At 41.3% G+C, this 23,144-nt stretch overlaps 1 protein-coding gene across 1 annotated transcript in view; it reads right to left on the reverse strand.

Moving 5' to 3' along the window:
• Positions 1 to 12,051, reverse strand: part of NLK (nemo-like kinase) — a 133,315-nt gene extending 121,264 nt beyond the window's left edge. Inside the window, 2 exon segments of the mRNA XM_005876912.2 lie at positions 10,451 to 10,671; positions 10,673 to 12,051. Coding sequence (XP_005876974.2) covers positions 10,451 to 10,671; positions 10,673 to 10,852 — 401 coding nt within the window. The 5' untranslated portion in view covers positions 10,853 to 12,051.
• Positions 12,052 to 23,144: the final 11,093 nt, after the last annotated feature.

Here is a 23,144-nt window from a genome sequence, read left to right on the forward strand (position 1 = left end):
CTAAAAACCAACTGTTGTACCTTTCTAAAATTTCTATTTTATTGAAATGATATTTTAAGCTATGTTGCAATTAATTTATTTGGTATTTATTTATTTTAAAAGATAGTTTCTTTTTTTAATATATATTTTTATTGATTTCAGAGAGGAAGAAAGACGGAGAGATCGAAGAGAGAATCATTGATTGGCTGCCTCCTGCACATCCACCACAGGGATCCAGCCCACCCCGGCATGTGCCCTGACCAGGATCATCGGTAAATGCTCAATACTGAGCAACACCAGCTGGGCTCATTTGGTATTTAAAAGAGTATGCATCAATATTTATTTTGAACACTGGCTTTAGGACACACCAGTTAACTTTATAATACCCCAATTACTATAACATGCAGAACCTGGGAAAAGGAACACAGAGGACGCCAACCAATTAAATACAGCTGAAGGTCCTCACTGAATTCTTAGGCAATTCAAACTCAAGCCAAGTATGCATTATTTCCCTTTTTCTGCACAGTACCCACATTACTTGCCAACTTTTATGGCTTCTGGATTACTTTTAATAAAGCTCAAATTTCCCCACATCTGCATTACTAAATTTCTAGCCTATTGAAGTAAATATAGAAATCAATATTTTCCTTTTTAAAACATTTAAAAGACAAGGAAGTGAGGAAGAAGGTGGGGGTTAAAACTTTGCACTAGGCTGCCTGTTAACTTAAATGTGCAATGAGACGATCACCGGATAATTGCACCCTTTGGGTACTTCAGTCCTGGTAAGATAATAATGTGAAATAAAGTCACCTGGTTTATTTCAATTTACTTACACAATTTGCAAATCTGCAGCTCTCTGCCATGGTACGTTAAGAAAATTAGCATGTAAGAAAAATCACCTGCTTATGTAAATTGAGGATGGTTTTTATCCAAACAGACAGGAGGAAAAAAGCTGCAATCTGGGTCAAATGACTAATTTTATCTTTTTGTTCAAATGTCTCTCTTCACCTTTTCTCTGTGGCTCAGAGAAAGAATTTCAGGTCAAGGAACAGATAAACAAAAAGTTTCTGTGTTGTCCACTCTCCTGTAAGGAGTTTGCTGTCTGACACTACTGAGCTCTATACTACTTAAATTGAAAACAAGACTGAGAACTTCATCTAGATAACAAAACCACAACACTGAGAGAGGAAAGAAAATAAATCAATGGAGGATATCTGATCTAACTGGGAAGGAAAGCAAACATGGCAAGGATCAGGTACCAATTTTACCCTCTACTACTTTAGGTAAACGAGTCTTTAGAAAAGGAAAATACTCCAAATTATTCAGGACAAACAAGACAAAATTCTCCACGGAGAATACTGTATGCCTTACACTTTGCTTTGTAAATGCACCTGATCAGGTTCTTCTAAGTCTCACATAAGTTAGAATCAGCGGTTCTCAACCTGTGGCTCGCCACCCCTTTGGCGGTCGAACGACCCTTTCACAGGGGTCGCCTAAGACCATCCTGCATATCAAATATTTACATTACGATTCATAACAGTAGCAACATTAAAAGTTATGAAGTAGCAACGAAAATAATTTTATGGTTGGGTCACAACATGAGGAACTATATTTAAAGGGCCAGAAGGTTGAGAACCACTGAAGATGAATGCGTTCTTGGTCAGTAATGATCGTCTTCCCAACATCCATTGCTGGAATTCATCCCTCCCACTTATAATGTACTCTATCTCCAGGTCCAGGAGTGAACCTGACTGCTCCAAAAGTAATCTTATCTCCAGTGACAGTAATTGGTTCAGAAATGAGTCTACAACCCAACAAAGGCCAAAGAGACTCTAGAACTGTGCTGGTCACACTGGGAACATGGTTACATTTATCTCTTTGTTCCTTTAAATAATTTCAGAAGGTATTCAACATCGGTAGTCTTGAAGTTGTGTTGTGGTCACTAGCAGACTCTATTTGCCCACAAATAATGCCACGATGCTTTACAAATATTAATGCATTTTCATTATAGAAACTTAGGAAACACAGGATTTTATAAATGAGGAAACCAAGACTCAGAAAATTTAAATAACTTTATCAAGGTCATGGGGTTGCTGGCAGCAAGGTGGGGACCAGAACCATGTCTCCTAACAAGTTTAATTTAGTACTTTATTGCCCTGTCATTAAAAAAGAAATAATTATTTCCAAGGAAATGACAACTTGAACATGATAAACATCAAGTTCTCTGGTTTATTAAACTAGAAATAAAAACTTGGGATTTGGCCCGGCCGGCGTGGGTCAGTGGTTGAGCATCCACCTATGAACCAGGAGGTCACGGTTCCATTCCGGTCAGGGCACATGCCTGGGTTGCAGACTTGATCCCCAGTGTGGGGCGTGCAGGAGGCAGCCAATCAATGATTCTTTCTCAACACTGATGTTTCTATCTCTCTCTCCCTCTCTGAAATTAATAAAAATATATTTTAAAAAAACTTGGGATTTGGCCATCAATGATCCATTTGCTAAATTCAATGGCCTTTTCTCCACCTTCATTTTCTGACTTTCTTATTTGCACCAAAGATCACTCCCATCTTCATAACTGTCTTCTGTCAAGCGTATGTTGTCAATCACTGTGAACACATTTTCCTATCTGCCCGTCCTTTAATTTTGCCTCCAATAATTTCTTCCATTTACAACTGAGTACATTCCCTAAGGCTCACACCTCAGCTCCATCTATTATTGCAATAATGGCAATGAATTATAATTCTCCATTTACAAATCTTTCTCCCCAAATGTATAGTCTCCTTTAAATCCCTATCATCCAGCCTGAGAAAGTCAACACATAATAAATGAGTATTGTAAGAACAAGTGAAAATAACATGTATCTTTAAGTTTTTATTTAATGGCTTCAAGTTGAGTTTCAACTCTTCACCAAGACACCCTGAAAGCAGGGATGTATTATTTTTCATACTGTTTACTTAACTGTTAGCTCCTTCAGGGCAACTTCATGACCTAAACATCTCTATATCCCAGTACCAAAACACAGACAACAGAGAAGCTTGCTAGAGGTTTGCAAAATTCTTTACAGAACTAAATATCCTCATTAGTGCCTACAATAGTACTGGCCCATAGCAGGTTGACAATAAAAATACATTGACTAGTGAGTTCCAACAATGTCAGACCTTGTCTGACAGTAGATATGATTCAATTAGCCAAACTAATTCAGAGCCCAGATGTGAAACTGGGTTTAGGTAAAGAGCACCAACCATGATCAATGGCAGACATCCCTCTACTCACTCCCTTACAATGAACTGTTAAAGCTTAACTCAATATAGTTTCCTTAGAAGCCATCTTTTCATAATGCCAGAGTGCCAGAATTTTTTCTAATGTCTCTTGACGAGGGTACCTTAGAACCACAGACTAGGTCTATGATGACTTGTCACATGCTTATTGACAGTATTACAACTGTTGCCTCAGGCATTCTCTGTGTTACCCCCAAGCAACAACAGTATCAAACTGACAAGCTATATTATATTATTTAGGAAATCATTGTTGATCTACCTTAGAAGACCCAATCAACAAATAATTCACTGATGTACTCTGGATGTACAAGCAATTATAAGTAAAACTCAAATATAATCTTAAAATGAAAGAGCTTCTACGCCATGGCTTCTTTCTGTTTGGTTGGATAACAAATGGAAAGGTTTCTTAGGTCTTGGCAATTTCCATCAAAGAAGTCAAATCAGCATATTAAGGAAACATACAGTATATAAACAGCAGATTCTTGAACTGCTAGGACATCAACAAATCTAATAAAAACCAAGAATAGCCACACAATTCTACAATATAATTCTTCAAATTATGAATATAATGAAATATTTCAGTACTCCATTAGAGAATGGCTTTTTATATCAAGGAACAACATTTCTACAGTTGTCTATTTTCAGGATAAAACCTCAAAACTTAGATTTAAACATATATTAATGCATTTTACATATATTCTTCTTCTAGCATAGCATATGAAAGGGAACTCTATCTGCCCTCATTCCCTCCCCCCCCCCCCCAGGACATGCACCAGTGGTACTAATTGATGGCTTAAAGAGTTGCATGTTAAAAAAAAAAGTTGCATGTAATTGAGGGCTATTGTTGCTTTAGCTTGTCTGAAAAGGCAATTCTTTCTGAAATGTCTTTTTAAAATAAAAATATTTATCTCTTTTCTCCTAAGATGATATTCAATAGTATAACATAAAATTTCTCCCCAAGAATAAAACAAGTTTCTTTTGTTTTTCTAATATAATTTGGATAATCTTGTCAAGAGCCTAAGTACAAAATGACTTCCAATGTTACAGGCTATGGAGTTTCCATCGCCAAGAAATCAGCTCAGTATCATTAGATTGTGTTACTTTTATTTATTCTCTAACTCTGCTTTCTCTACTTTATGACCATGAACCTACAGTTTCTAAAAGTACATCCTAAGTACAAAACAACTTCCAATGTTACAGGCTATGGAGTTTCTATCACCAAGAAACCAACTCAGTATCAGATTTTGTTACTTTTATTCTCTCACTCTCTTTGCTTTCTTTACTTTATGACCATGAACCTGCATTTCTAAAAGTACATTCTTTGTAGTTAAAATTAACAATATAGATTTCCACATTTCTAGTTTCACACAAAAGCTTTGTTATGTCTAGAAGAGCAACCATTTCCTTTTATGGTGCAGGCTCTGCTTCTTCAAAGCTCTTTTCACAAAGCAGACCCTCCCTGTCCCCACACCCCAAGAATCCAGCTGTGGCTGTTAATCTTGGCTAATAGAGAAACTTCAATACTACAGATTCTTAACCTGTAAAACACAGTTAATAATAAAATACACTTTACTATACTTTAGTATACATCTTTCTGATGCAACTAACTCCAGGGTTTTCCCTCAAACATATCCCAAAAGTATTTCCTATTTTTCCAAATTATAGTTTGCTATTTGAGGAATAAGAGGACCAGAGAAAACATCAGAAAAAAAAAATGATGCCTCTAATTTTCACAAGATGAGCAAGCTAGACTATCTTTGCATTGCATAAGGATTTACACTGAATAATTTTTCATTAAATCACACATATTTCCCCACCTCACTGGGATATTATTTAGCAATTCACACTTTTTCATCCAAACACAAGTAAAATGAATTTCCAGTAAAGCTGAACTTTGACGACGATAACAATGTTCTTCATGTTACATTCTGAAAAGAAAAAATTAATTTCCTTCCCAGGATGTAAAGCAATAATACTTTCTAAAACAGTGGAGATAATCTGACTAGAACACTAACAAGTCCATACAAACATGTATGTACATTTTTATGTGTCTGTTAGCATATAGCATAACTCTATGTTATTTAAAGTCATGCCTTCAAAAATAGCCTGCATGTTGATTTCACCTGGTAAATCTGACTATATATGAAACCACTTATATGCATATTAATATAACAGTTTGATTTTTCTACCAAAAATAACTACCACTTTAAAAAGCTAATATTTTTTGAGTGCTTACTGTATCCTAGACAATGTATTCATTGGTTTACAAGGATTACCTCATTTAATCTTTACACCAATCCTATGAGATAGATGCTATTGTTATCCTCACTCTGTGGATGAGGAATAGAGAAGTTAAATAATTTATCACTATCACATAGTTAATAACTAAATATCAATACAGTGATGCTTAAGTTTTGAAAGACTTAAATATTAGTAACCCGCAGAAGGTATTAGAATAAAATTCAAGCAGAAGGTATTAGAATAAAATTCAAAGTTCTCCAACTTTACTTGGAATACAAAGGCACCAGACCAAATGAATTCCAGGGTCTTTACCTTTCAATTAATCAGATAAGTAAAAAAACAAAACAAGCAAACAAAAACAACAACTTTTCCCAGACTCACTTTTATCAAAATGGCAATTTGTGCCATTAGTTCAATCTGTAATGTAATAGTTCAGGTGGCCAAGATCAAAACTGCATGGGTTTAGCAGTCCTCAAACCTCTCTCATGTAGTCAACCTCCTCCAACTGTCAAAAGTATACACCTCCTAAGACCCTGAAACCTATAATGCAATACTCTTCGTCCCAGAGTTGTCATATCTCTAAGCACAACATACTTTCTCCTGGCAACAATGAATTACAGACAAAAAAAACTATTTATGATAGCCTCACCAAATGGCTCAGGTTTCTTTTTGTGCACTGTTTTGTGTTTTGATTTTGCATTATGAAAATGACCATATATATGGAAGCCTTGACATCTGATGAAGGTCAAATTATATATGATGCTTTGATGACCCATGAGCAATATTCTATCATAGACAATGAATGTACCTCATGCTACCCCATGATCATATTGCCAGGTAAACTGGAACCCCTACTTAGAGATAAAACACAGCAGACAGTTGTTAATGAAACCTTAATTGAACTGTCAAAGCACCATCTTAACCAGCAAGCTAATAGGTAATTCTCTACCTTTACACAACTGTCCAATACTGATAAGTTATTCCACTAGTTAAATTCAGCAGAAAGAGAAATCAAGCCTGCAGACTAAACTGTTCAGTGATAAATCTGAATGGTAAAATGCTACATCACTTCTGTAAAAATCTCTCCTTGCCTACATGGAGGAACAACAATATCCCTCAATATTACATACAGCAGTTTCCCTGGCTGGTGTGGCTCAGCGTCATCCCGTGAACCCAAGGGTCACAGGTTCGATCACTGGTCAGGACACATACCCAGGCTGGGAGTTCAACCTCTGGCTGGGGCACATACGGGAGGCAACTGATCAATGTTTCTCTCTCATGCATTGACGTCTCTCTCTCTCTCTCTCTCTCCTCTCTCTCTCTCTCCCCCCCCCCCCTTCCTCTCTGTCTCTAGAATCAATGAAGAATGTGCCCTTGATTAAGAATTGGAAAAAAAAAATTACATGCAGCATTTTTAGCCACCAGTTAGTACCACTGGGTGCATGTCCAGAAAAAACACACACATGAAAGCAGATATAGTTTCCTTTCCTATGCCATGCCAGAAAAAAATACTTGAAAAATGCATTAAATATATGTGAATCTTATAATACCCAAGTAGGTATATGGTGCTTTGAATCAAATGACATATCATTGGGAGAGTATTTTTTTAATATATTTATTGATTTTTACAGAGAGGAAGGGAGAGGGATAGAGAGTTAGAAACATTGATGAGAGAGAAACATCCATCAGCTGCCTCCTGCACACCTCCTACTGGGGATGTGCCCGCAACCAAGGTACATGTCCTTGACCGGAATCGAACCCGGGACCCTTCAGTCCGCAGGCCGACGCTCTATCCACTGAGCCAAACCAGCTAGGGCAGGAGAATATTTTTATGTTACATTGCAATCATTTTAGAAAATAGTTGTTTCTATTGGGTCCTTTCTAAATTAAAAAGAAAAATTCTGGTTCAGTTAGTTGAAAAGTATAACACCTTATCAATATCTTTAACTTGGGTTTCAGAATATGAGTGCACTTCACTCTAGTTTGGTGTTCAGATCTCTGGTTTTAACAATCTTAGGTCACATAGCAGTTAAATTCCAAATATAATAAGCAATTCAGACAGCAAGTCAATAATATGGAAATATAAAAATAGAAAATTATTTGCATACTAAAACGCACACCTGGAACTCTTTTTTTTCATACCAGAAATGTCACCTGTAACAGCTGATAAAAACACTCAATACAATAACTAGAAAAACTTGGCTAAAGAACTAAGAAGGGACTTGAGCAGATCAAGTAACCAAGCAGCAAAGATGCCTCAGCACTGTGCTAAGTGCTGGGGAGAAAAAGTGTATCTTTTTTTTTTTTTTAAATCCTCACCAGAGGATATTTTTCTATTGATTTTAGAGAGAGTGGAAGAGAGGGAAGAGAGAGGAACATAGATATGAGAGAGACACATTTACTGGTTGCCTCCAACACATGCTCTGCCCTGGGCACTGAGCCTGCAGCCAAGGTTCGTGCCCTTGACCTGGAATTGAACCCGTGACCCTTCGGTCCACAGGCCTATGCTCTTACCACTGAACCAAACCGGCTAGGACAAAAAAATGTATTTTTGTAGACCACAGTCTTTACCCCTAAGGGGCTTAGAAATGTAGTCAGTGAGACAGGCAAATACAAAACAACCGATGTACTACAACAGAAGATGGTACACAGGAGGCACTTGAAGTATATGGAACAAACTCCATAGAGTGGTAGAAGGAGTCAATCAATGAAAGATCTAGAATGAATTCAAATCAAACATATTGGGATTTTAATATATCAGTAATTCAGAATACCTATTATCAGAATGTTCACTGTGGGTGATGTTTCAGCACTCCAATCCCTCACCTCCCTCGCCTTTAAAAATAAAAACTTTTCCCTTAGCACCAACTTGAAGTTAAAATTTCTACAGGTAACATCACCATTTGATAGAAATGTATGTAACACCTTTATGGTATAGGAAATACAACCCATTTCCCTTTCAGTATCTCTAGTTCTTAGCACTGTATGCAAAGCACTAAAATGAAAGAGTATCCATGGCTAAGAAAATCCACACAAATTCTCAGTAAATCAACGACAAAATTTAAAGCAAGGAACAACTTTTTTCCTGCCCGCTTCCCCCCCGCTTCCCCCCCAATCAAGCTTTGAAATCCTCAAGGGTCAGGCAAGAAATGGAAGGAAGTTCACAGTGCAATCCCTGAGGATAGGATATGGAAGAGAAGAGAGGAAGGCAGGAACAGGCAGGTCCCTGAGCAGAACGATCAAAGAGGCACCATTACTCTTTGCCACCAGGAATCCCACACACCTTAGAGAAGGGAGCACTACAGCAGCAATCTCCTGGGAGATTTAGCTGGGAAAACACTACTAGTTTAAAACAAAAACAAAAAAACAAAAAAACACACAAACAGATCCCATCACTTAGTAGCCTACATTATGAAATCTTAAATATATGTAAAGATGGCCAGATACAATGCAAAAATGATATTCATCAAGTATAGCCTGAAAAACAATGACGAAAGGAGACATTTACGAGGCTAGTTCCAAAGAGTTTGTTCATTTTCCTGTGGTGATGGGGGCTTTTCTAGACATTAACAAGAATCTATTTTTGAATGCACTCAAAATATCAATTCATCTATCCACACCACTGAATCCTTGGTGGAAAAACTCAGTTCACTCTAGTTTGGACACAAATAGAACCCTACAATGATAAGTACATTTTATTATTAACTACCAATCTTCCCAAGACCAGACACAATGTTGCGTTTAAGAAACCCTTGGACTTTGAGAAATATCTTAGCACCAGCAAAAGTAGAGCAGTTTCATATGTTTAAAAAGCATACTTCCTACTACAGCAACCAACCAAGGGATAAGAGCAAATTAAGAGGCACTAAATGACACTAAAACATTACACCAAATGTGGGCCACTGTATAGCTACCATCTACTGACCTCATTTGTGGTACTCATGTGTGATGCTATATTTAATGCATTCTTATCAAAAGGCTGAAGCGAAATACTTCCCAACTGTAGCCTTACGGTTTAAAATAAAGCACGCAAGAAGTGACTTAACTGGTTCAAATATGAACCCTATCTTCTTCCTGGGGATCAAGATCTCAAATTAAGGACTGAAAAGACGGGAGGGATAGCAAAGTAGTTTTGCAAGGTACATCCCAATGGTCAAATGATGAAAAGGAATCGAGTTTGGGTCTGTTGTGACATTTGCTGCAATTGGGCAACTGGTTCACTCTAAATCAAACAGGAGAGATGCCCAAGGTTTTCGCAGGAAAAACCGTTTCCCACATTCATCTATGGATCCCACACTTAGAGGCTTGGTTAGGTTCTAAACAAAAAGTTTGGTAAGACAGCAAACAGGTTTCTCCACCAAAATGTGACATGACTCAAAAGCATAAGCTTAGCCCCAGCCAGTGTGGCTCAGTGGCTAGAGCGTTGGCCTGCGGACCAAAGAAAAAGTTTGGTAAGACAGCAAACAGGTTTCTCCACCAAAATGTGACATGACTCAAAAGCATAAGCTTAGCCCCAGCCGGTGTGGCTCAGTGGCTAGAGCGTTGGCCTGGGGACCAAAGGATCCCGGGTTCGATTCTGGTCAAGGGCACGTACCTTGGTTGCAGGCTCCTCCCCGCACTGGGCCCTGGTCGGGAGCTTGCAGGAGGCAACCCATGGATGTGTTTCTCTCACATCCATGTTTCTGTCTTTCCCTCTCTCTTCCACTGTCTCTACAAGATCGACTGGAAAAATATCCTCAGGTGGGGATTAACAATTAAAAAAAAGAAAAAAAAGTATAAGCTTAGACAGCCCATGCATTAGGCCTCTTGACCACGCAAGTGAGGGTGTGTCTTCCTACAGAGTGTGTCCTCCTCCACTTTGGTCAACGTGGAGACCACCGTAGGCGGTGACTCGCTCCGTCACCACCACGAGAAGACACCCTGAGAAGTTGTGTCCTCCCTTTGACACTCACCAGACAACACCGAAGGCTCCGTATCCGATCGGTCTATCCGGCTCAATGTCCAGCTGCTGTTGCGGGTGATGCGAGTGCTGATGATGGTGCGCCTTCACCGTGGCAGCTGCGGCAGCCTGTACCTGAGCCGGGGCTGCTGCAGCTGGTCCAGGGGCCTGGCCAGGGGCCGGTGATGGGAAGTATGGCTGCTGTTGCCCGGGGTTTAGCATGGCAGCGGTGGACGGCGGCCGCCGACCCCGGGTGGAGATGGTGCTGAGGGTGGTGGTGGTGGTGCAGGTGAGGAGGAGGGAGGTGTGGGAGGTGGTGGTGATGGTGGTGGTGGTGACCTGCTGCTGCCGCAGATGTACCGCCATTGTAAGCCGCCATCATTTTTGCGTTGGCTCTCGCGCCACAAAGAGACATTCAAAAAAATAAAATAAAATATGCCCTCCGATTGGAAAGCAAACTAGGTCAAAGCTGTCATTTGGCCATTTAAATAAAAAAATGAAGAAAAACCACTCACGCCACCTCAAAAACCATGGGGCGCAACTGGCTTTCCGTCTTCGTCAGTCAATCCAAACGAGTTGGAGGATCTTGGTGTTGGATTGTGGGGTGTGTGTGTGTGGAAGGGTGTGGATTGCCAAAAATAAAAATAAAAAAGGAAAAAGAAAAGAAAAAGGGAAAAGGAACCCCCCCGTGCCCCCCAGGTTTCCTGCCACAAGTGGGTACTAAAACGCCATCCTTACTTCGGGGGAGGCTCCAACTTCGAATGTGGGAATAAAGGCCCAGCCTCCTGACCCCCTGAACTCCGCACGCGAGAAGGACCGGGCAGCGCACCACCCTGGGAATCTCCTAAGAGGGTTGACTCATCTACCCCTTCCATCCCCACATCCTTTTCTAAACACCTACCGCCTCCTCGAAAACACGATTAAAAAAGGTTCCAGCCACCCCGAAAGAAGAAGATGGGGGGCAATTTTCAGGGAGACCGGCTTCCCCCCCTCGCACACGCAGGCCTCCCTACATCTCCCCCTCCTCTTCGGCAGGCTGACCCGGTTGGGGGGGTGGGGTGGTACTAAACTTTCCCGAACAGAGAAGAGCCAGGAAGGAGGCAGGAGCGAGAGCGCGAGCCGCGGAGGCGACGGGCAGGACCGCGAGGAGAAAGAGAAGCAGGGCAAAGTGAAGGCGAGGAGGTGCGGGCAGGAATGAAAGAGAGGCGGGGAGCACTCGGACGCCCAGACAGAGGGAACCGCCCCGGGAGGAGGTGAGGGTCCCGGGGCCAAAGAATAGCAGCCCCGGGAGAGGCGGGCGGGGTGCAGTCGGAAGCGGGCAGATTCCTACCCCCGCTGCCGGCTGCTGCTGCTGCTAGGAGGGTTGGGGGGGAGAGCGGGTGGATCCCCCCGCACGACGGCCCCCGCAGGGCTCAAGGCTGCTCCGTCTCCCCCCCTCCCCCCCCACCCGGCTTCAGTCCCCGCGGCCGCTTTCTCCTCCTCAGTCGCTGCGGCCGTCTTCTCCTCAGCCCCCGCCTCCTCTGCCGCCGGTGCAGCCGCGGCCAGACTCACCTCCCCTAGCAAAGCCGGATAGAGCGGAGCCAGCGGCGGACACGCGCAACCAGCCGCCGAGGCCCCGCCCCCGTCTCACACTGACCGGCTTCCCTAGCCAATCCACGCCCACCTGTCCGCATCCGCTCCCAATCCTGGGACCGGAGCTTCAGACAGGCGCACTGTTCGGCCAGTGGCAACAAGATGTGGGTCTCCTGGGGAAATCCCGCCCCTATCTGGGATGGGCAGATAGAGAAACCAATCAAAAGGCAGAGTTTGGCCTGACCGACAAGGCTAGCAGCGAATTAAAACCCAAAGATCTCTGTGACATTTTCTTTCGCCTCTCTCCTCTTTTCTTTTTCTTCTTTTATTTTTTTGGCAGGAGCAGGAAGCTGCGTGCTAATCCCGCCTGCAAAGCTGGAAGAGAGGGTGGAATGAAAGAACCAATCATGAGCCGGGGACCAAGAACAGAGCAACCAATCCTTGGCTTGAAGATGAAGTGGGCTGGGACTGGTGCCAGATAGACACTTGATTTAACAAATGGACAAAAAGATTGATCTCGGTCCCACCTTTCAGATTTTCTATAGGTCAGGATTGTGGAGAATTCGCTGTCATATCAGCGACGACTTTTTTTTAGGAGGCGGGATCAGTGAAGGGGGTGTGGTTTAAGGGAAAGGGGGCGGGGCCCAGAAGAAGAAGGCGGAGTCCAAGTCTTCGCTGGTCCATTGATAGGAGCCCTCTACTATCCCTTTTAAAGGCATAAGGTGTGAAAAGCTAGGGGGAGCAAAAAGGCAAGTGGAGCTCCAGAAATGAAAGGTTCAAGGTTACTCAACAAACTGTCGCAGAAGAAACTCAGTATACTGGCAGTTCATACCTATGGCTGGTCCTTCGTGGCCAATCTTGATCTTGGCAAAAAGAGGCGTTACGTCCAGCATTCACAACTCAACTCTCAATGGACAGTAAGCCTATCATACAAATGCAAATTAAAACAATAAAATAATAAAGTTAACCATAAAGATCATAATTTTCTCCCATATTCTCTAAGCCAATAAATTCTAGTCATTGAAATCTTACTAAAGCATCATCTTTCTTTCACTTTCACATAACTTCACTTATCTGAATTACTTTTAAAAAATGAAATAATAAGCTTACAGAACCTTCTTTTACAAAAAATGTGCACTGAGAACCCTGGAGATCATCTTTGATTTCTCTTTTGCCTACCCACTCTTCCCCTTCCAATCAAGCATAAAGTTTTCAACACTTTGGAACACTTCTAACCTCCTTCCCATTCCCAGTTGCCACAGAATTACTAAAATTTTCACTACTGGCATCTTTAGTGCATCTTCCTGCTTACAGGCTAGCTCTTCTCTAATCCATCCTCCACTGAGAGGATAGCAATCTTTTAAAAATTCAAGTCTGACCATGTTCCTACCCTTGATTAAAGTCAGTAAGTCTAAATGACACAGCACTAGCTGGTTCCCGCCTTCCTCGGGGCCTTATCTCTCATATCCACCCTCTTCAGATATTCTAAACTTTTTTCAGTCTCTCCAAGCCTTCATGCATATCTTCAGTTCAAAACATTCCTCACACACCCTCCACTTTCTAACTTATCATGCAATTCTTCCTGTAAATTTTACTTTTTTTTTTTTCCTGGAAAGCTTTCCCAACCCTGTTGTAGAGTTGTGTCTCTGTTATAAAGCTCCATTGCACTGCCTCCCTCATAGCGCTGAAAACTCGGTATTTTAATTGTTTACTGAGTTTGACCAAGACAGAGAGCTTGTCTGTCCCACTGAGTCTGACCAAGACAGAGAGCTTGTCTGTCCCACTCAGGTTCCCAGGGCAGTGTCTAAAAGATGAAGACACACTAAATATTTGCATGAGTTCTTCAGTGCAGAGAAGTAGGTACCAATCTAAGCTCTGCTGTTTACTAGCTCTATGACTTAGGTAATTTAACTAACCTGCATCTCAGTTGCCTCAACTGAACATGAAGATAATATATGCCTCACCAAGTTGTGGTGAGGGGTAAATGAGGTTATATATTTTGAAAGTTCTTTGCAAACAGTGAAAGTTTAATATATGTTCATTCTCTTTCCCTAGCCCCATCCTCACATAATATTTGGGATGCTTTTCCAATTTCCCAGTGCATATCAGTCTCCTCCAAAGGGTAGCTTCCTAGAAGCTTCTTAGAAATGCAGTCTCAGGTTCTATCCCAGGCCTTCTGAATCAAAATCTCTTGGGGGTGCAGGCAGGAATCTGTCTGACAAGCCCTCCAGGTGACTCTTACACATGCTCAAGTTTGAGAAGCACTGGCCTAGAAGGGGCTGAATTTTCTTAAACTTTTTGTTTGTTTTGGTTTTTTGTTTTGTTAATCCTCACCTGAGGATATTTTTTCTATTGCTTTTTCAGAGAGAGTGGAAGGGAAGGATGGGAGGAAGGAGAGAGAGAGAGAGAGAGAAACATCGATGTGAGAGATACACATTGACTAGTTGCCTCCCGCATGCTCCTCAACCAGGGGCGGGGAGAGAACTGAAACTCAGATACCTGCCGTTGACTGGGAATCAAACCTGACACCCTTTGTTGTGTGGTCCGATGCTATAACCATTGATCAACCTGAGCCAGGGCTTCTTAAACTTACCTTTCAGCACCTATTATAGTACCTAGCACCTAGAAAGTGCTCAATACATGTGAAATAAAGAAATAATCCAATCCACCAAAAAAATTATTGCATATTCAGAGCTATTGATTCCATGCTCATTTTTTGAGCATGAAGTGTATGTAGGTTTGGTGCTACGTTCAATAATGTGGGAGGGGGTACATGAATTAAAATCTCTGCCCTCTAAGAGCTCTAAGTGTAGTGCAGGAGTTTCCAAAATGGTGTGAACATACTCCAAGTTGACAAAGTAAGCTATTAGGCTCTAAGAGGAAATGAATACAACTAATTTTGCTTATTTTTAATTTCATCTTTTTAAAATGTCCATTTTGTCAGTGTTTTATAATATACATAATATGCAGAGTAATGTACATGTATATAATTTATAAATAAGTAAAAAATACATAAATTGAGGATTCATGCCCCCCAAAATTATCAAAATGTAATTTATCAAATTATCAATTGATAAATCACTGGCCCAATGACCATTTAATGTTCATGGTTCAGATCAGCTCTGTCTAAATATATATAGGATGTCCCCCAAAAATGTATACACACTTTGAAGGGAGTGTTTGTGAAAATACATTTCATTTTCAAAATGTAATAGAATCTACAGCTGTTAAAGTGTGTATACATTTTTTGGGACATTCTTTATATGATAGAAATATAATGAGAGCCACTGTGAAATTTTAAATATTCTAGTAGTCACATTAAAAATGAAAAGAAACAGATATATAGTTATTTTAATATATTTTATATAACTCAATATATCCAAAATATTGTCATTTTAAACATGTAATCAATATAAAAATTATATATATTTTGATACTAGGTCTTTGAAATCTGACATATATTTGCATTTACAACACATCTCAATTGAGTTAAAAATTCAATTTCCTCAGTCGCACTAGTCATATTTCAAGTGCTCATTAGCCTCATGTGGCTCGTGGCTACCATATTAGACAGTATAGATCTAGATCATGGGTTTGAATCCCTGCTCTGCCCCTTCTGAGCTCTGTGATCTTGGGAAAGTTCCTTAACCTGTCATAGTCTGAATTTCCTTGTCCATAAAATAGAGAGAATCCCCGACTTTTCCAGTTATTGTGATGATTCAAATAGACAGTCATGGAAAGCACACAGCCCAGGGCCTGCCTAGCTCCTCATCAGTGGCAGTGAGCGGAGTGGTTATTATTAGTATTACAGGCCAGGCACAGTGTCCTATGTGTCAGATGAGGAAAACACTTTGGGCATTGCTCAGTCCATGTCCCCAGCATTCCATCCACTTGGGCTGGCCTGATAGCCACCCAATTCCTCCTAACCACATTGCCAGACAGCACAGTATCCGGCCCTTTCCACTCTGTTCCATTTTCAGGAGCTGAGCATGATGAAGGAGAAGTCGGAAGTGAGTCAGCAGGATAGCACTTAGAGTCTAAAAAAGCAAGCAGGACATCAGAATGCATAAGCAGGAATAGAATGTGCAGGAAGCGGGGGTGATCTTGCCTTTTTTCCAAGAACTGGCTCCATCTTGAGTTGCCTGTAGAGACTTTGTAGCACTTGAGCCAGACCATGAGCATTAAAGGACAACCAAAGGGGCAACCTATTCAACGGTGCTGGGTACTCAATGAATGTTATCTTCTGTGAGAAATCATCACTACATTCCATTTTGCAAGTGAAGCAACAGACTCAGGAAGGCAAAGTAACTTGAACTTCACCTAGCTATGGAGCGGCCAGCTTCACACTGTATGGTCTTCCCACGGCATCACACAGCTGCAGGGCATGGCCTAGGAAGTGATGCTATGGAGTACAGGGAAGAGTAGACAGGAAATTCTTCCACTTTCAATCTTCACAGCCAAGGGGCCTCCCTCACTGGGTCTATGATACCTTCTCAACATTTTTTTTTAATTTAAATTTTTGATTGTTTAAAGTATTACGTAAGTCTCCCCTTTTCAACATTTTTAAACCAAATCCTCGGTGCCAGGCAGGTAGGACCACCTCCGGCCTTTCATCAGACACCCTTCTGAATCATGCTTCCTCCATCCTCTGCCTCCTTCCTGCAGACCTGGAATTCCTTCTACCTCTTCTTCTCCCCAAGTTCTGCTCACTTTTCAAGGCTCTGCTCCTAGAACCTCAGTTCTTTCATGAAGCCTTCCTCTGATACTAGCCCTCTGGATGTCTCCCTCCCCTGAAGAACTTAGACATTCAATGTCTTCAACTGAAATGCAATGCTATGAAAAATTTTCTAAGACATGATTTTGTGCACTTAACATTTTTGAGCTTTAGTTTCTCCATCTGTGAAATGGGATAGTAATCCTATTTTGAAGTAGAAAGTAATATCTACTTTGAAGGGATATTGACAGGATTAAATAAGGTCACAGATTAATATATGAAATACCGGGCATAGTGCCTGACACAGAGTAGCCAGTTAATACAGATAGTGTCTCTGGTCAATTTTTTTCCTGGTGTCTCCATTTCCAGTGCCCTTCTGTTTGGAGAGAGGGGAGCTGGGGGTGGGTCGGGGGTGGGCGGGGAATGAAATGTGACACTTAAATCTTAATAAATTGTCAATTGCTTCTCCTATTTTTCCTCATTTATTTTCTAGTGCCCCTTCAGGCCCTATATCAGCCTTGTGACAGGGCATAACATAGCAGTCAGTGCCAAAGTAAAGCTGGAAGCTTGATCAAACAGTGTGAGTAAGGCCCTAGGCGGTTTGGCTCAGTGGATAGAGCGTTGGCCTGTGGACTGAAGGGTTCCCGGTTTGATTCTGGTTAAGGGCACATGCCCAGGTTGTGGGCTCGATTTCTAATAGGGGGCTTGCAGGAGGCAGCCGATCAATGACTCTCTCTCATCATTGATGTTTCTATCTCTTTCTCCCTCTCCCTTCCTCTCTGAAATCAATAAAAAATATATTAAAAACAAAACAATGCAGTGTAAGGCTGCAAACCTTTGAGCATTTGGCAGTATTGTGGGACAAAGGACATGTCCATGCTCAGCTACAGGGATGCATAATAAGGGAAGCCAGACAGGATGGTGGAAGAATCTGTTTGGGGGCAATACAATGTCAGGAGTCAAGAGAACTAAGATAGAGATGGAATATGATAACAAGCTGGGGACTGGGTAAGACCAGGCGAATCCAAGTTCACGTGTTGTCCAGGCCCTCTGCTGAGGCCCTGGGTCTTTTACCCCTCACAGCTGGGCCTCCATCCAACTCAATAACACAGCCTGAGTGTTCCCTTTGCAGTACTATCTGAGGACTTTGGCCTCGCCTAACCCCTCTCTGCCTTTCAGCTCCGAACCCCGAGGTTAAATCTTAGCCCTGACTCACATCCTTGGCCATGAGAGTCAGGCAATGTCTAACACTTTCTCTCTTCCCAGGTGAATCAGTGATAAACATTTTAAAATGTTTAAAAAAATATAATAAAAGCATTATTCTTAACATTTGCAGATGCCCTTTATTACTTTGACTTCTTAAGTCAATAAATGGAAGTATAACACATGCAATTGAACATACAATAAAATAAGGGACATTTCATAATGTCATATGGGAAATGTCCTGTGGAGCCATTTTCACCTTGGACTCCAAATGTGACAAGACACCCTTCACTAAAAGGGCCATAACAAGCCTCGTACAAAACTTCCAGGGATCCACCCCCAACACATCAAAGGACAGAGTTCAGCGAACGGAACAGAATGAAGGTTGCCCTCTCGGAAAGTTTTCAGAGACAGTGGCCCCAGGTTAGAAAGAAAGCTGCAGGCTCACATACCCATTCCTAGAGTTAGCAGGGGACTTCAAGTTCTCCAAGACCGCACTGAGCACTATGTAGGTGGAAACGGAGACTGGTTCCCAAATCTTGCTGTACATGGGAATCACCTGGGGATCTTTAAAAACCCTAGACTCCTGGCTTCAGTGGTGTGCTGGTAAGTGCTTAATAATTGGCTCTTTAGAAAGAAAAACACACACACACCTGACTTATGGTCTAATTCAGTGGTCGGCAAACCGCGGCTCCGCAAATTGCGGCTCGCGAGCCACATGCGGCTCTTTGGCCCCTTGGGTGTGGCTCTTCCACAAAATACCGACTTCTGCGCATGGGCCACGAAGTTTCAATTGCACTGTACATGGGTGCCCGCACATTGTATTTTGTGGAAGAGCCACACTCAAGGGGCCAAAGAGCCGCGTGTGGCTCGCGAGCCGCAGTTTGCCGGCCACGGGAATTCAGTGGTACGAAAACTTCCACCACAGTTCATTTCAAGCATGATTTCACTGAAGATGGAGTTGGGAAGAGAGACACAATAGCGTCTCCCAAGCCGGTGGCAGCTGACAACTGCCTGGTGCTCTACACCATTTGATTGGTAGGGGGGACGACTTGGACATTAGGATTTGTAAAAGCTTCCAGTGCACACAAAAAACTTGGAACACTAGGATAAGGGGCCTCATAATAAAGGCCTGGAAGCAAGAAGCAGGCCACTTGATTACCTTTCCGTGACAACTACAACCAACACCTACATTGTTATACTTGCCTCCTCCCCTCCGCACACTTTTTCCCACTAGGCAAGTCTCCATGGGAAACTAAATCATCAGCAGAAGGTTGCTGGATGGGCATGGTCTCAGGGCATGGGGCTTGTGGGAGTGGGGTGGAGAAGAGGCTGGTGGGAGATCTGAAGAGCCAGAATCATTGCGTCAATGTAACTGTCTGACTGGAAATTCTTGGTGGTTCTGGAAACATTGATAAATTCCTGCTCCAGGACACTGCTCCAGGGATGTCATGACCCTTCAATTAAAACCTGTGCAGAAGGAGGTATGGATGGGAACACATTGAAGCCCTGACCGGGAATCAAACCATGACCTCCTGGTTCATGGGTTGATGCTCAACCACTGAGCCACGTCGGTAGGGCCTGATGTGTCTTATTTATTAAATCATTTCCCATTTAAGTTGCTTACATTTTCTAGCTTTTACAAATAAGGCTTCCACGTGTTCCCATCCATGCCTCCTTCTGCACATGTGCCTATAAGTGGGCCCATCCATTACACAATGTTTCTCTCTCATTTTACTTTGGCTGAGGGATGCCTACTGTGATCCACTCAGAACTCCAGGCTGCTGGAGTGTGAACATCCTTTCTTCCTTAATCCTCCATATTGCTGATTCAGGAATTTCTTCCAAGATTGAAGAGCTGAGAGCATCTAATGACTTTCCCACTGGCCTGTAAGGAAGTCACATAGCCTTTTCTTTTTTCTTTCTCCACAAGCCATCCCTATGACTTTACCTTTGTCTTCTGCCTGCAAAACCTGTTGCTGCTTATATATTCAGATTGTAAGTAGTACTCTAATAATAAAAAATCACATTTTAGAGCATTGGCCTGCTTCTATTTGGTTAGATACTTCACCTCTATATACCTATCTAGGCAGGCCATTATTTCCAAATGAAGAGCTCATATCTGCAACAACCTGAGACTGCATCTGTGCAACCCTTTATATGCATGGTAGCTAGCACAAGGACACAGTTAGGAATTGATAAAAAATTTTAATTCAAAAAAATCAATTCAAAAATTTATTTTTACTTTCAAAATAATCTTGATTGAACTGTACTTTACAGCCAACAAATATTTTAAGTTTATTGAGTTTTGACAAACATCTACACCCATGTAATCACTACTCCAATTGAGATAGAGAATGTTTCTATCTTTGTCTCTTTCTAATCAATCCTTCCCAGTCTCGAGGCAAGGAACCATTTATTTGCTTCCCATCACTATAGATTAGTTTTGCCCGTTTTAAAATTTCATATCAATGGAGTTACACAGTATGTACTCATATGTAAGGTTTCTTTCACTCAAAATGTGTTTGAGATTCACCCATGGTGTTTCATGTATCAATAGATATTTTCTTTTTACTGCTGAGTATCTCATTGTAGAGATGAATCACAATTTATGTATCCATTTACCAGTTGATGGACATTGGGTTATTTCCAGATTTTGGCAATTATAAATGAAGCTGCTATAAATATGTGTGTACAGGTTTTTGTGTAGATAGCTACAGTTGACCCATGAACATCGTTGGACTTAAATGGGCCAACACCCAAGCAGTTGAAAATCCGCTTATAACTTTTGACTCCTCCAAAACTTAACTACAGTTGGCCCTTCGCATCAGCAGTTTCAACCAACCACAGATTGAAAACAATATTTTTGATTCATGGTTGGGAAACTGCAGTTGAGAATGCAAAAAATATTTTTGATCTGTGGTTGGTTGATCTGGGGTTGTGAAACCTGTGATATGAAAGGGCTGACTGTATTTATTGAAAAAAATCCAGGCATAAGTATCTGTGCAGCTCAAACCACGTTATTCAAGGGTCAACCTTACTAACATTGAGTCTTCCAACCCATGAACACAGTACATATACCTCTCCATTTATTTAGGCTTTCATTAATTTCCCTGAGCAATGTTTTGTACTTTTTAGTGTACAGGTCTTGAACGTATTATGTTGCAGTAACATGTGACATCCAATCAGGTGCTTCCCTCTGCTGACCGCAGATTCCATAATTATTCCCAGGATTAACATGTTGTCCTAACCACTACAAAACAAATGCACTGTTCTAAATGATGCCTAATTATATCATGTTCACTGCTTTTAATAGTATATCCAGAAAGAACAATTCACAAGTCTTGGCTCCAATTCAGAGGTACAGACAAATTTTATTGTTAGTCCACACCCATGCTTTCTTAGGCCTGGAATTCTCTAGTTCTGAACACAGCAGGAGTCAATGATATTAGGGCAAAATAATGTTATAAGTCCCAAAGCAGTGATTCCAAATGCCAGCTCCAGAGCAAGTGCCTGTGAAGTGTTTTACACAGACCTCTATAGAATAAGAAACATAAGAATGATTTCTAAAAAAAAAAATAAAAAAATGATTTCTGAGTTCTTCATAAAGCTAAATGTATTGTTTCTTATTTTGAGATTCTACCTCTCCTACCTTTTTGGTGTGAAAATGTTCCTATATTATTATTTTATGATGATTGCTATTTATTACTCTTATTTGGTAAAATAAGTTAGCAAAATTATCTAAATCTACCACATACTACTAATTTGAAAAAATGTTACTGGCCTGAGAAATAGGGGAGTATATTTTCCAGGAGAACCTCAGTTTGCCTAGATTTGTGCCATGGTAACAGATTGTCTATCACTATTATATTTATGGCAACTATGCACCTTTTTGGAGTCACTTCAGAATTTCAACTTCCATCCTCCAACCATGGAGTATCGGTCCCAGTGATAGAACCACAAGAGACTGGATGCAGAAGGCCTATGATGCTCTAGTGGACTGAGGTGAGGCTCACCTGACCTGAAAAAAGTATAGTTGTGAATTTTGTGGCTCTAAACAGGTGTAGGTATTGGACAAATTAAAAAAAGATATAGTGATGGATAAACACCAAGGGAAAGGGCCCATGTCAACATGTTGAATGCTTGGGAGGATCCCAGGATTTGTGGGAAGCCTGGGGTAGGGCATAGAGACAGAATCATGAGCTAGAAGAAGCTCAGCCAACTTGGCTGAGGCTTAACTTTATAAGCCTCTGTTTCCATAGCTGCTAAGTGGAAATGATCACCCTTTCTTGTCTCTATGGAGTGTTTGCTTGTGGATTGAATGATAATGGATAGGAGAGTGCTCTGCCAACTACAGTATCCCAGACAAATTTAAGAAATGACTCTTTTTTACTTTGTTGACAATTGAGAAGACAATATTTCTAGACACTGACATAGCTCCAGGCAATCTCTTTACTGAGAAGAGATGATGGAAATGTACATGGCCTGTAGGCTAAATACTGTCAGAACACATTATCATCAAATAAACTGGACAATTGTATTTTTAACACCATGTTCCCAAATCTAGCAACTAGGCAGCTCTGGGGAGTGCTGGATGCAAGGTGGGGTCTGAGGTTCACAAAAGGATAGCCAGGGCCTGTGTCAGCTGCTCACGTCTGCATATTCTGGGTAAACCTCTCAGACTACATTTGTGCTGCAATAATATGCTGGTGTAAATTTAGAGGATGGTTCATCTGAAGACCTTGCTTAGCATAAACAGATTTTTCAAATGACAATACATTATTTTAATTGCCCTAAAGTTCATACTGTTAGAACATATTCAGATCACAGACAATTTTTTTAATAATAACAGTATCAATTATTAAGTGCTACCTATGCAGGGGTATGATTTTAAGTGCTTTAATATATTATCTCATTTAATCATCCCAACAACCCTATAAGGAAGGTACCGTCTTTGTCTTTTTTTTTTTAAGATGAGGAAAGCTACGCACAGAGAACTAAGTACCTTATCCAAGGTCATGCTGATAAGTGGCAGAAATTGGATTTAAACAAGGAAGTCTCATCTCAGGGTCAACTAATACTGCTCTTCTGTTTTTATAAATACACTAGAGGCCCAGTGCATGAATTCATGCACAGGTGGGGTCCCTTGGCCTGGCCCGCGATCGAGGCCTATTGGGGGGCTGGCCAGCTGCGGGGAGGGGCTGCAGGAGGTTGGCTAC

Source organism: Myotis brandtii, unplaced genomic scaffold, assembly GCF_000412655.1.
Source record: "Myotis brandtii unplaced genomic scaffold, ASM41265v1 scaffold50, whole genome shotgun sequence".
NCBI lineage: Eukaryota > Metazoa > Chordata > Mammalia > Chiroptera > Vespertilionidae > Myotis > Myotis brandtii.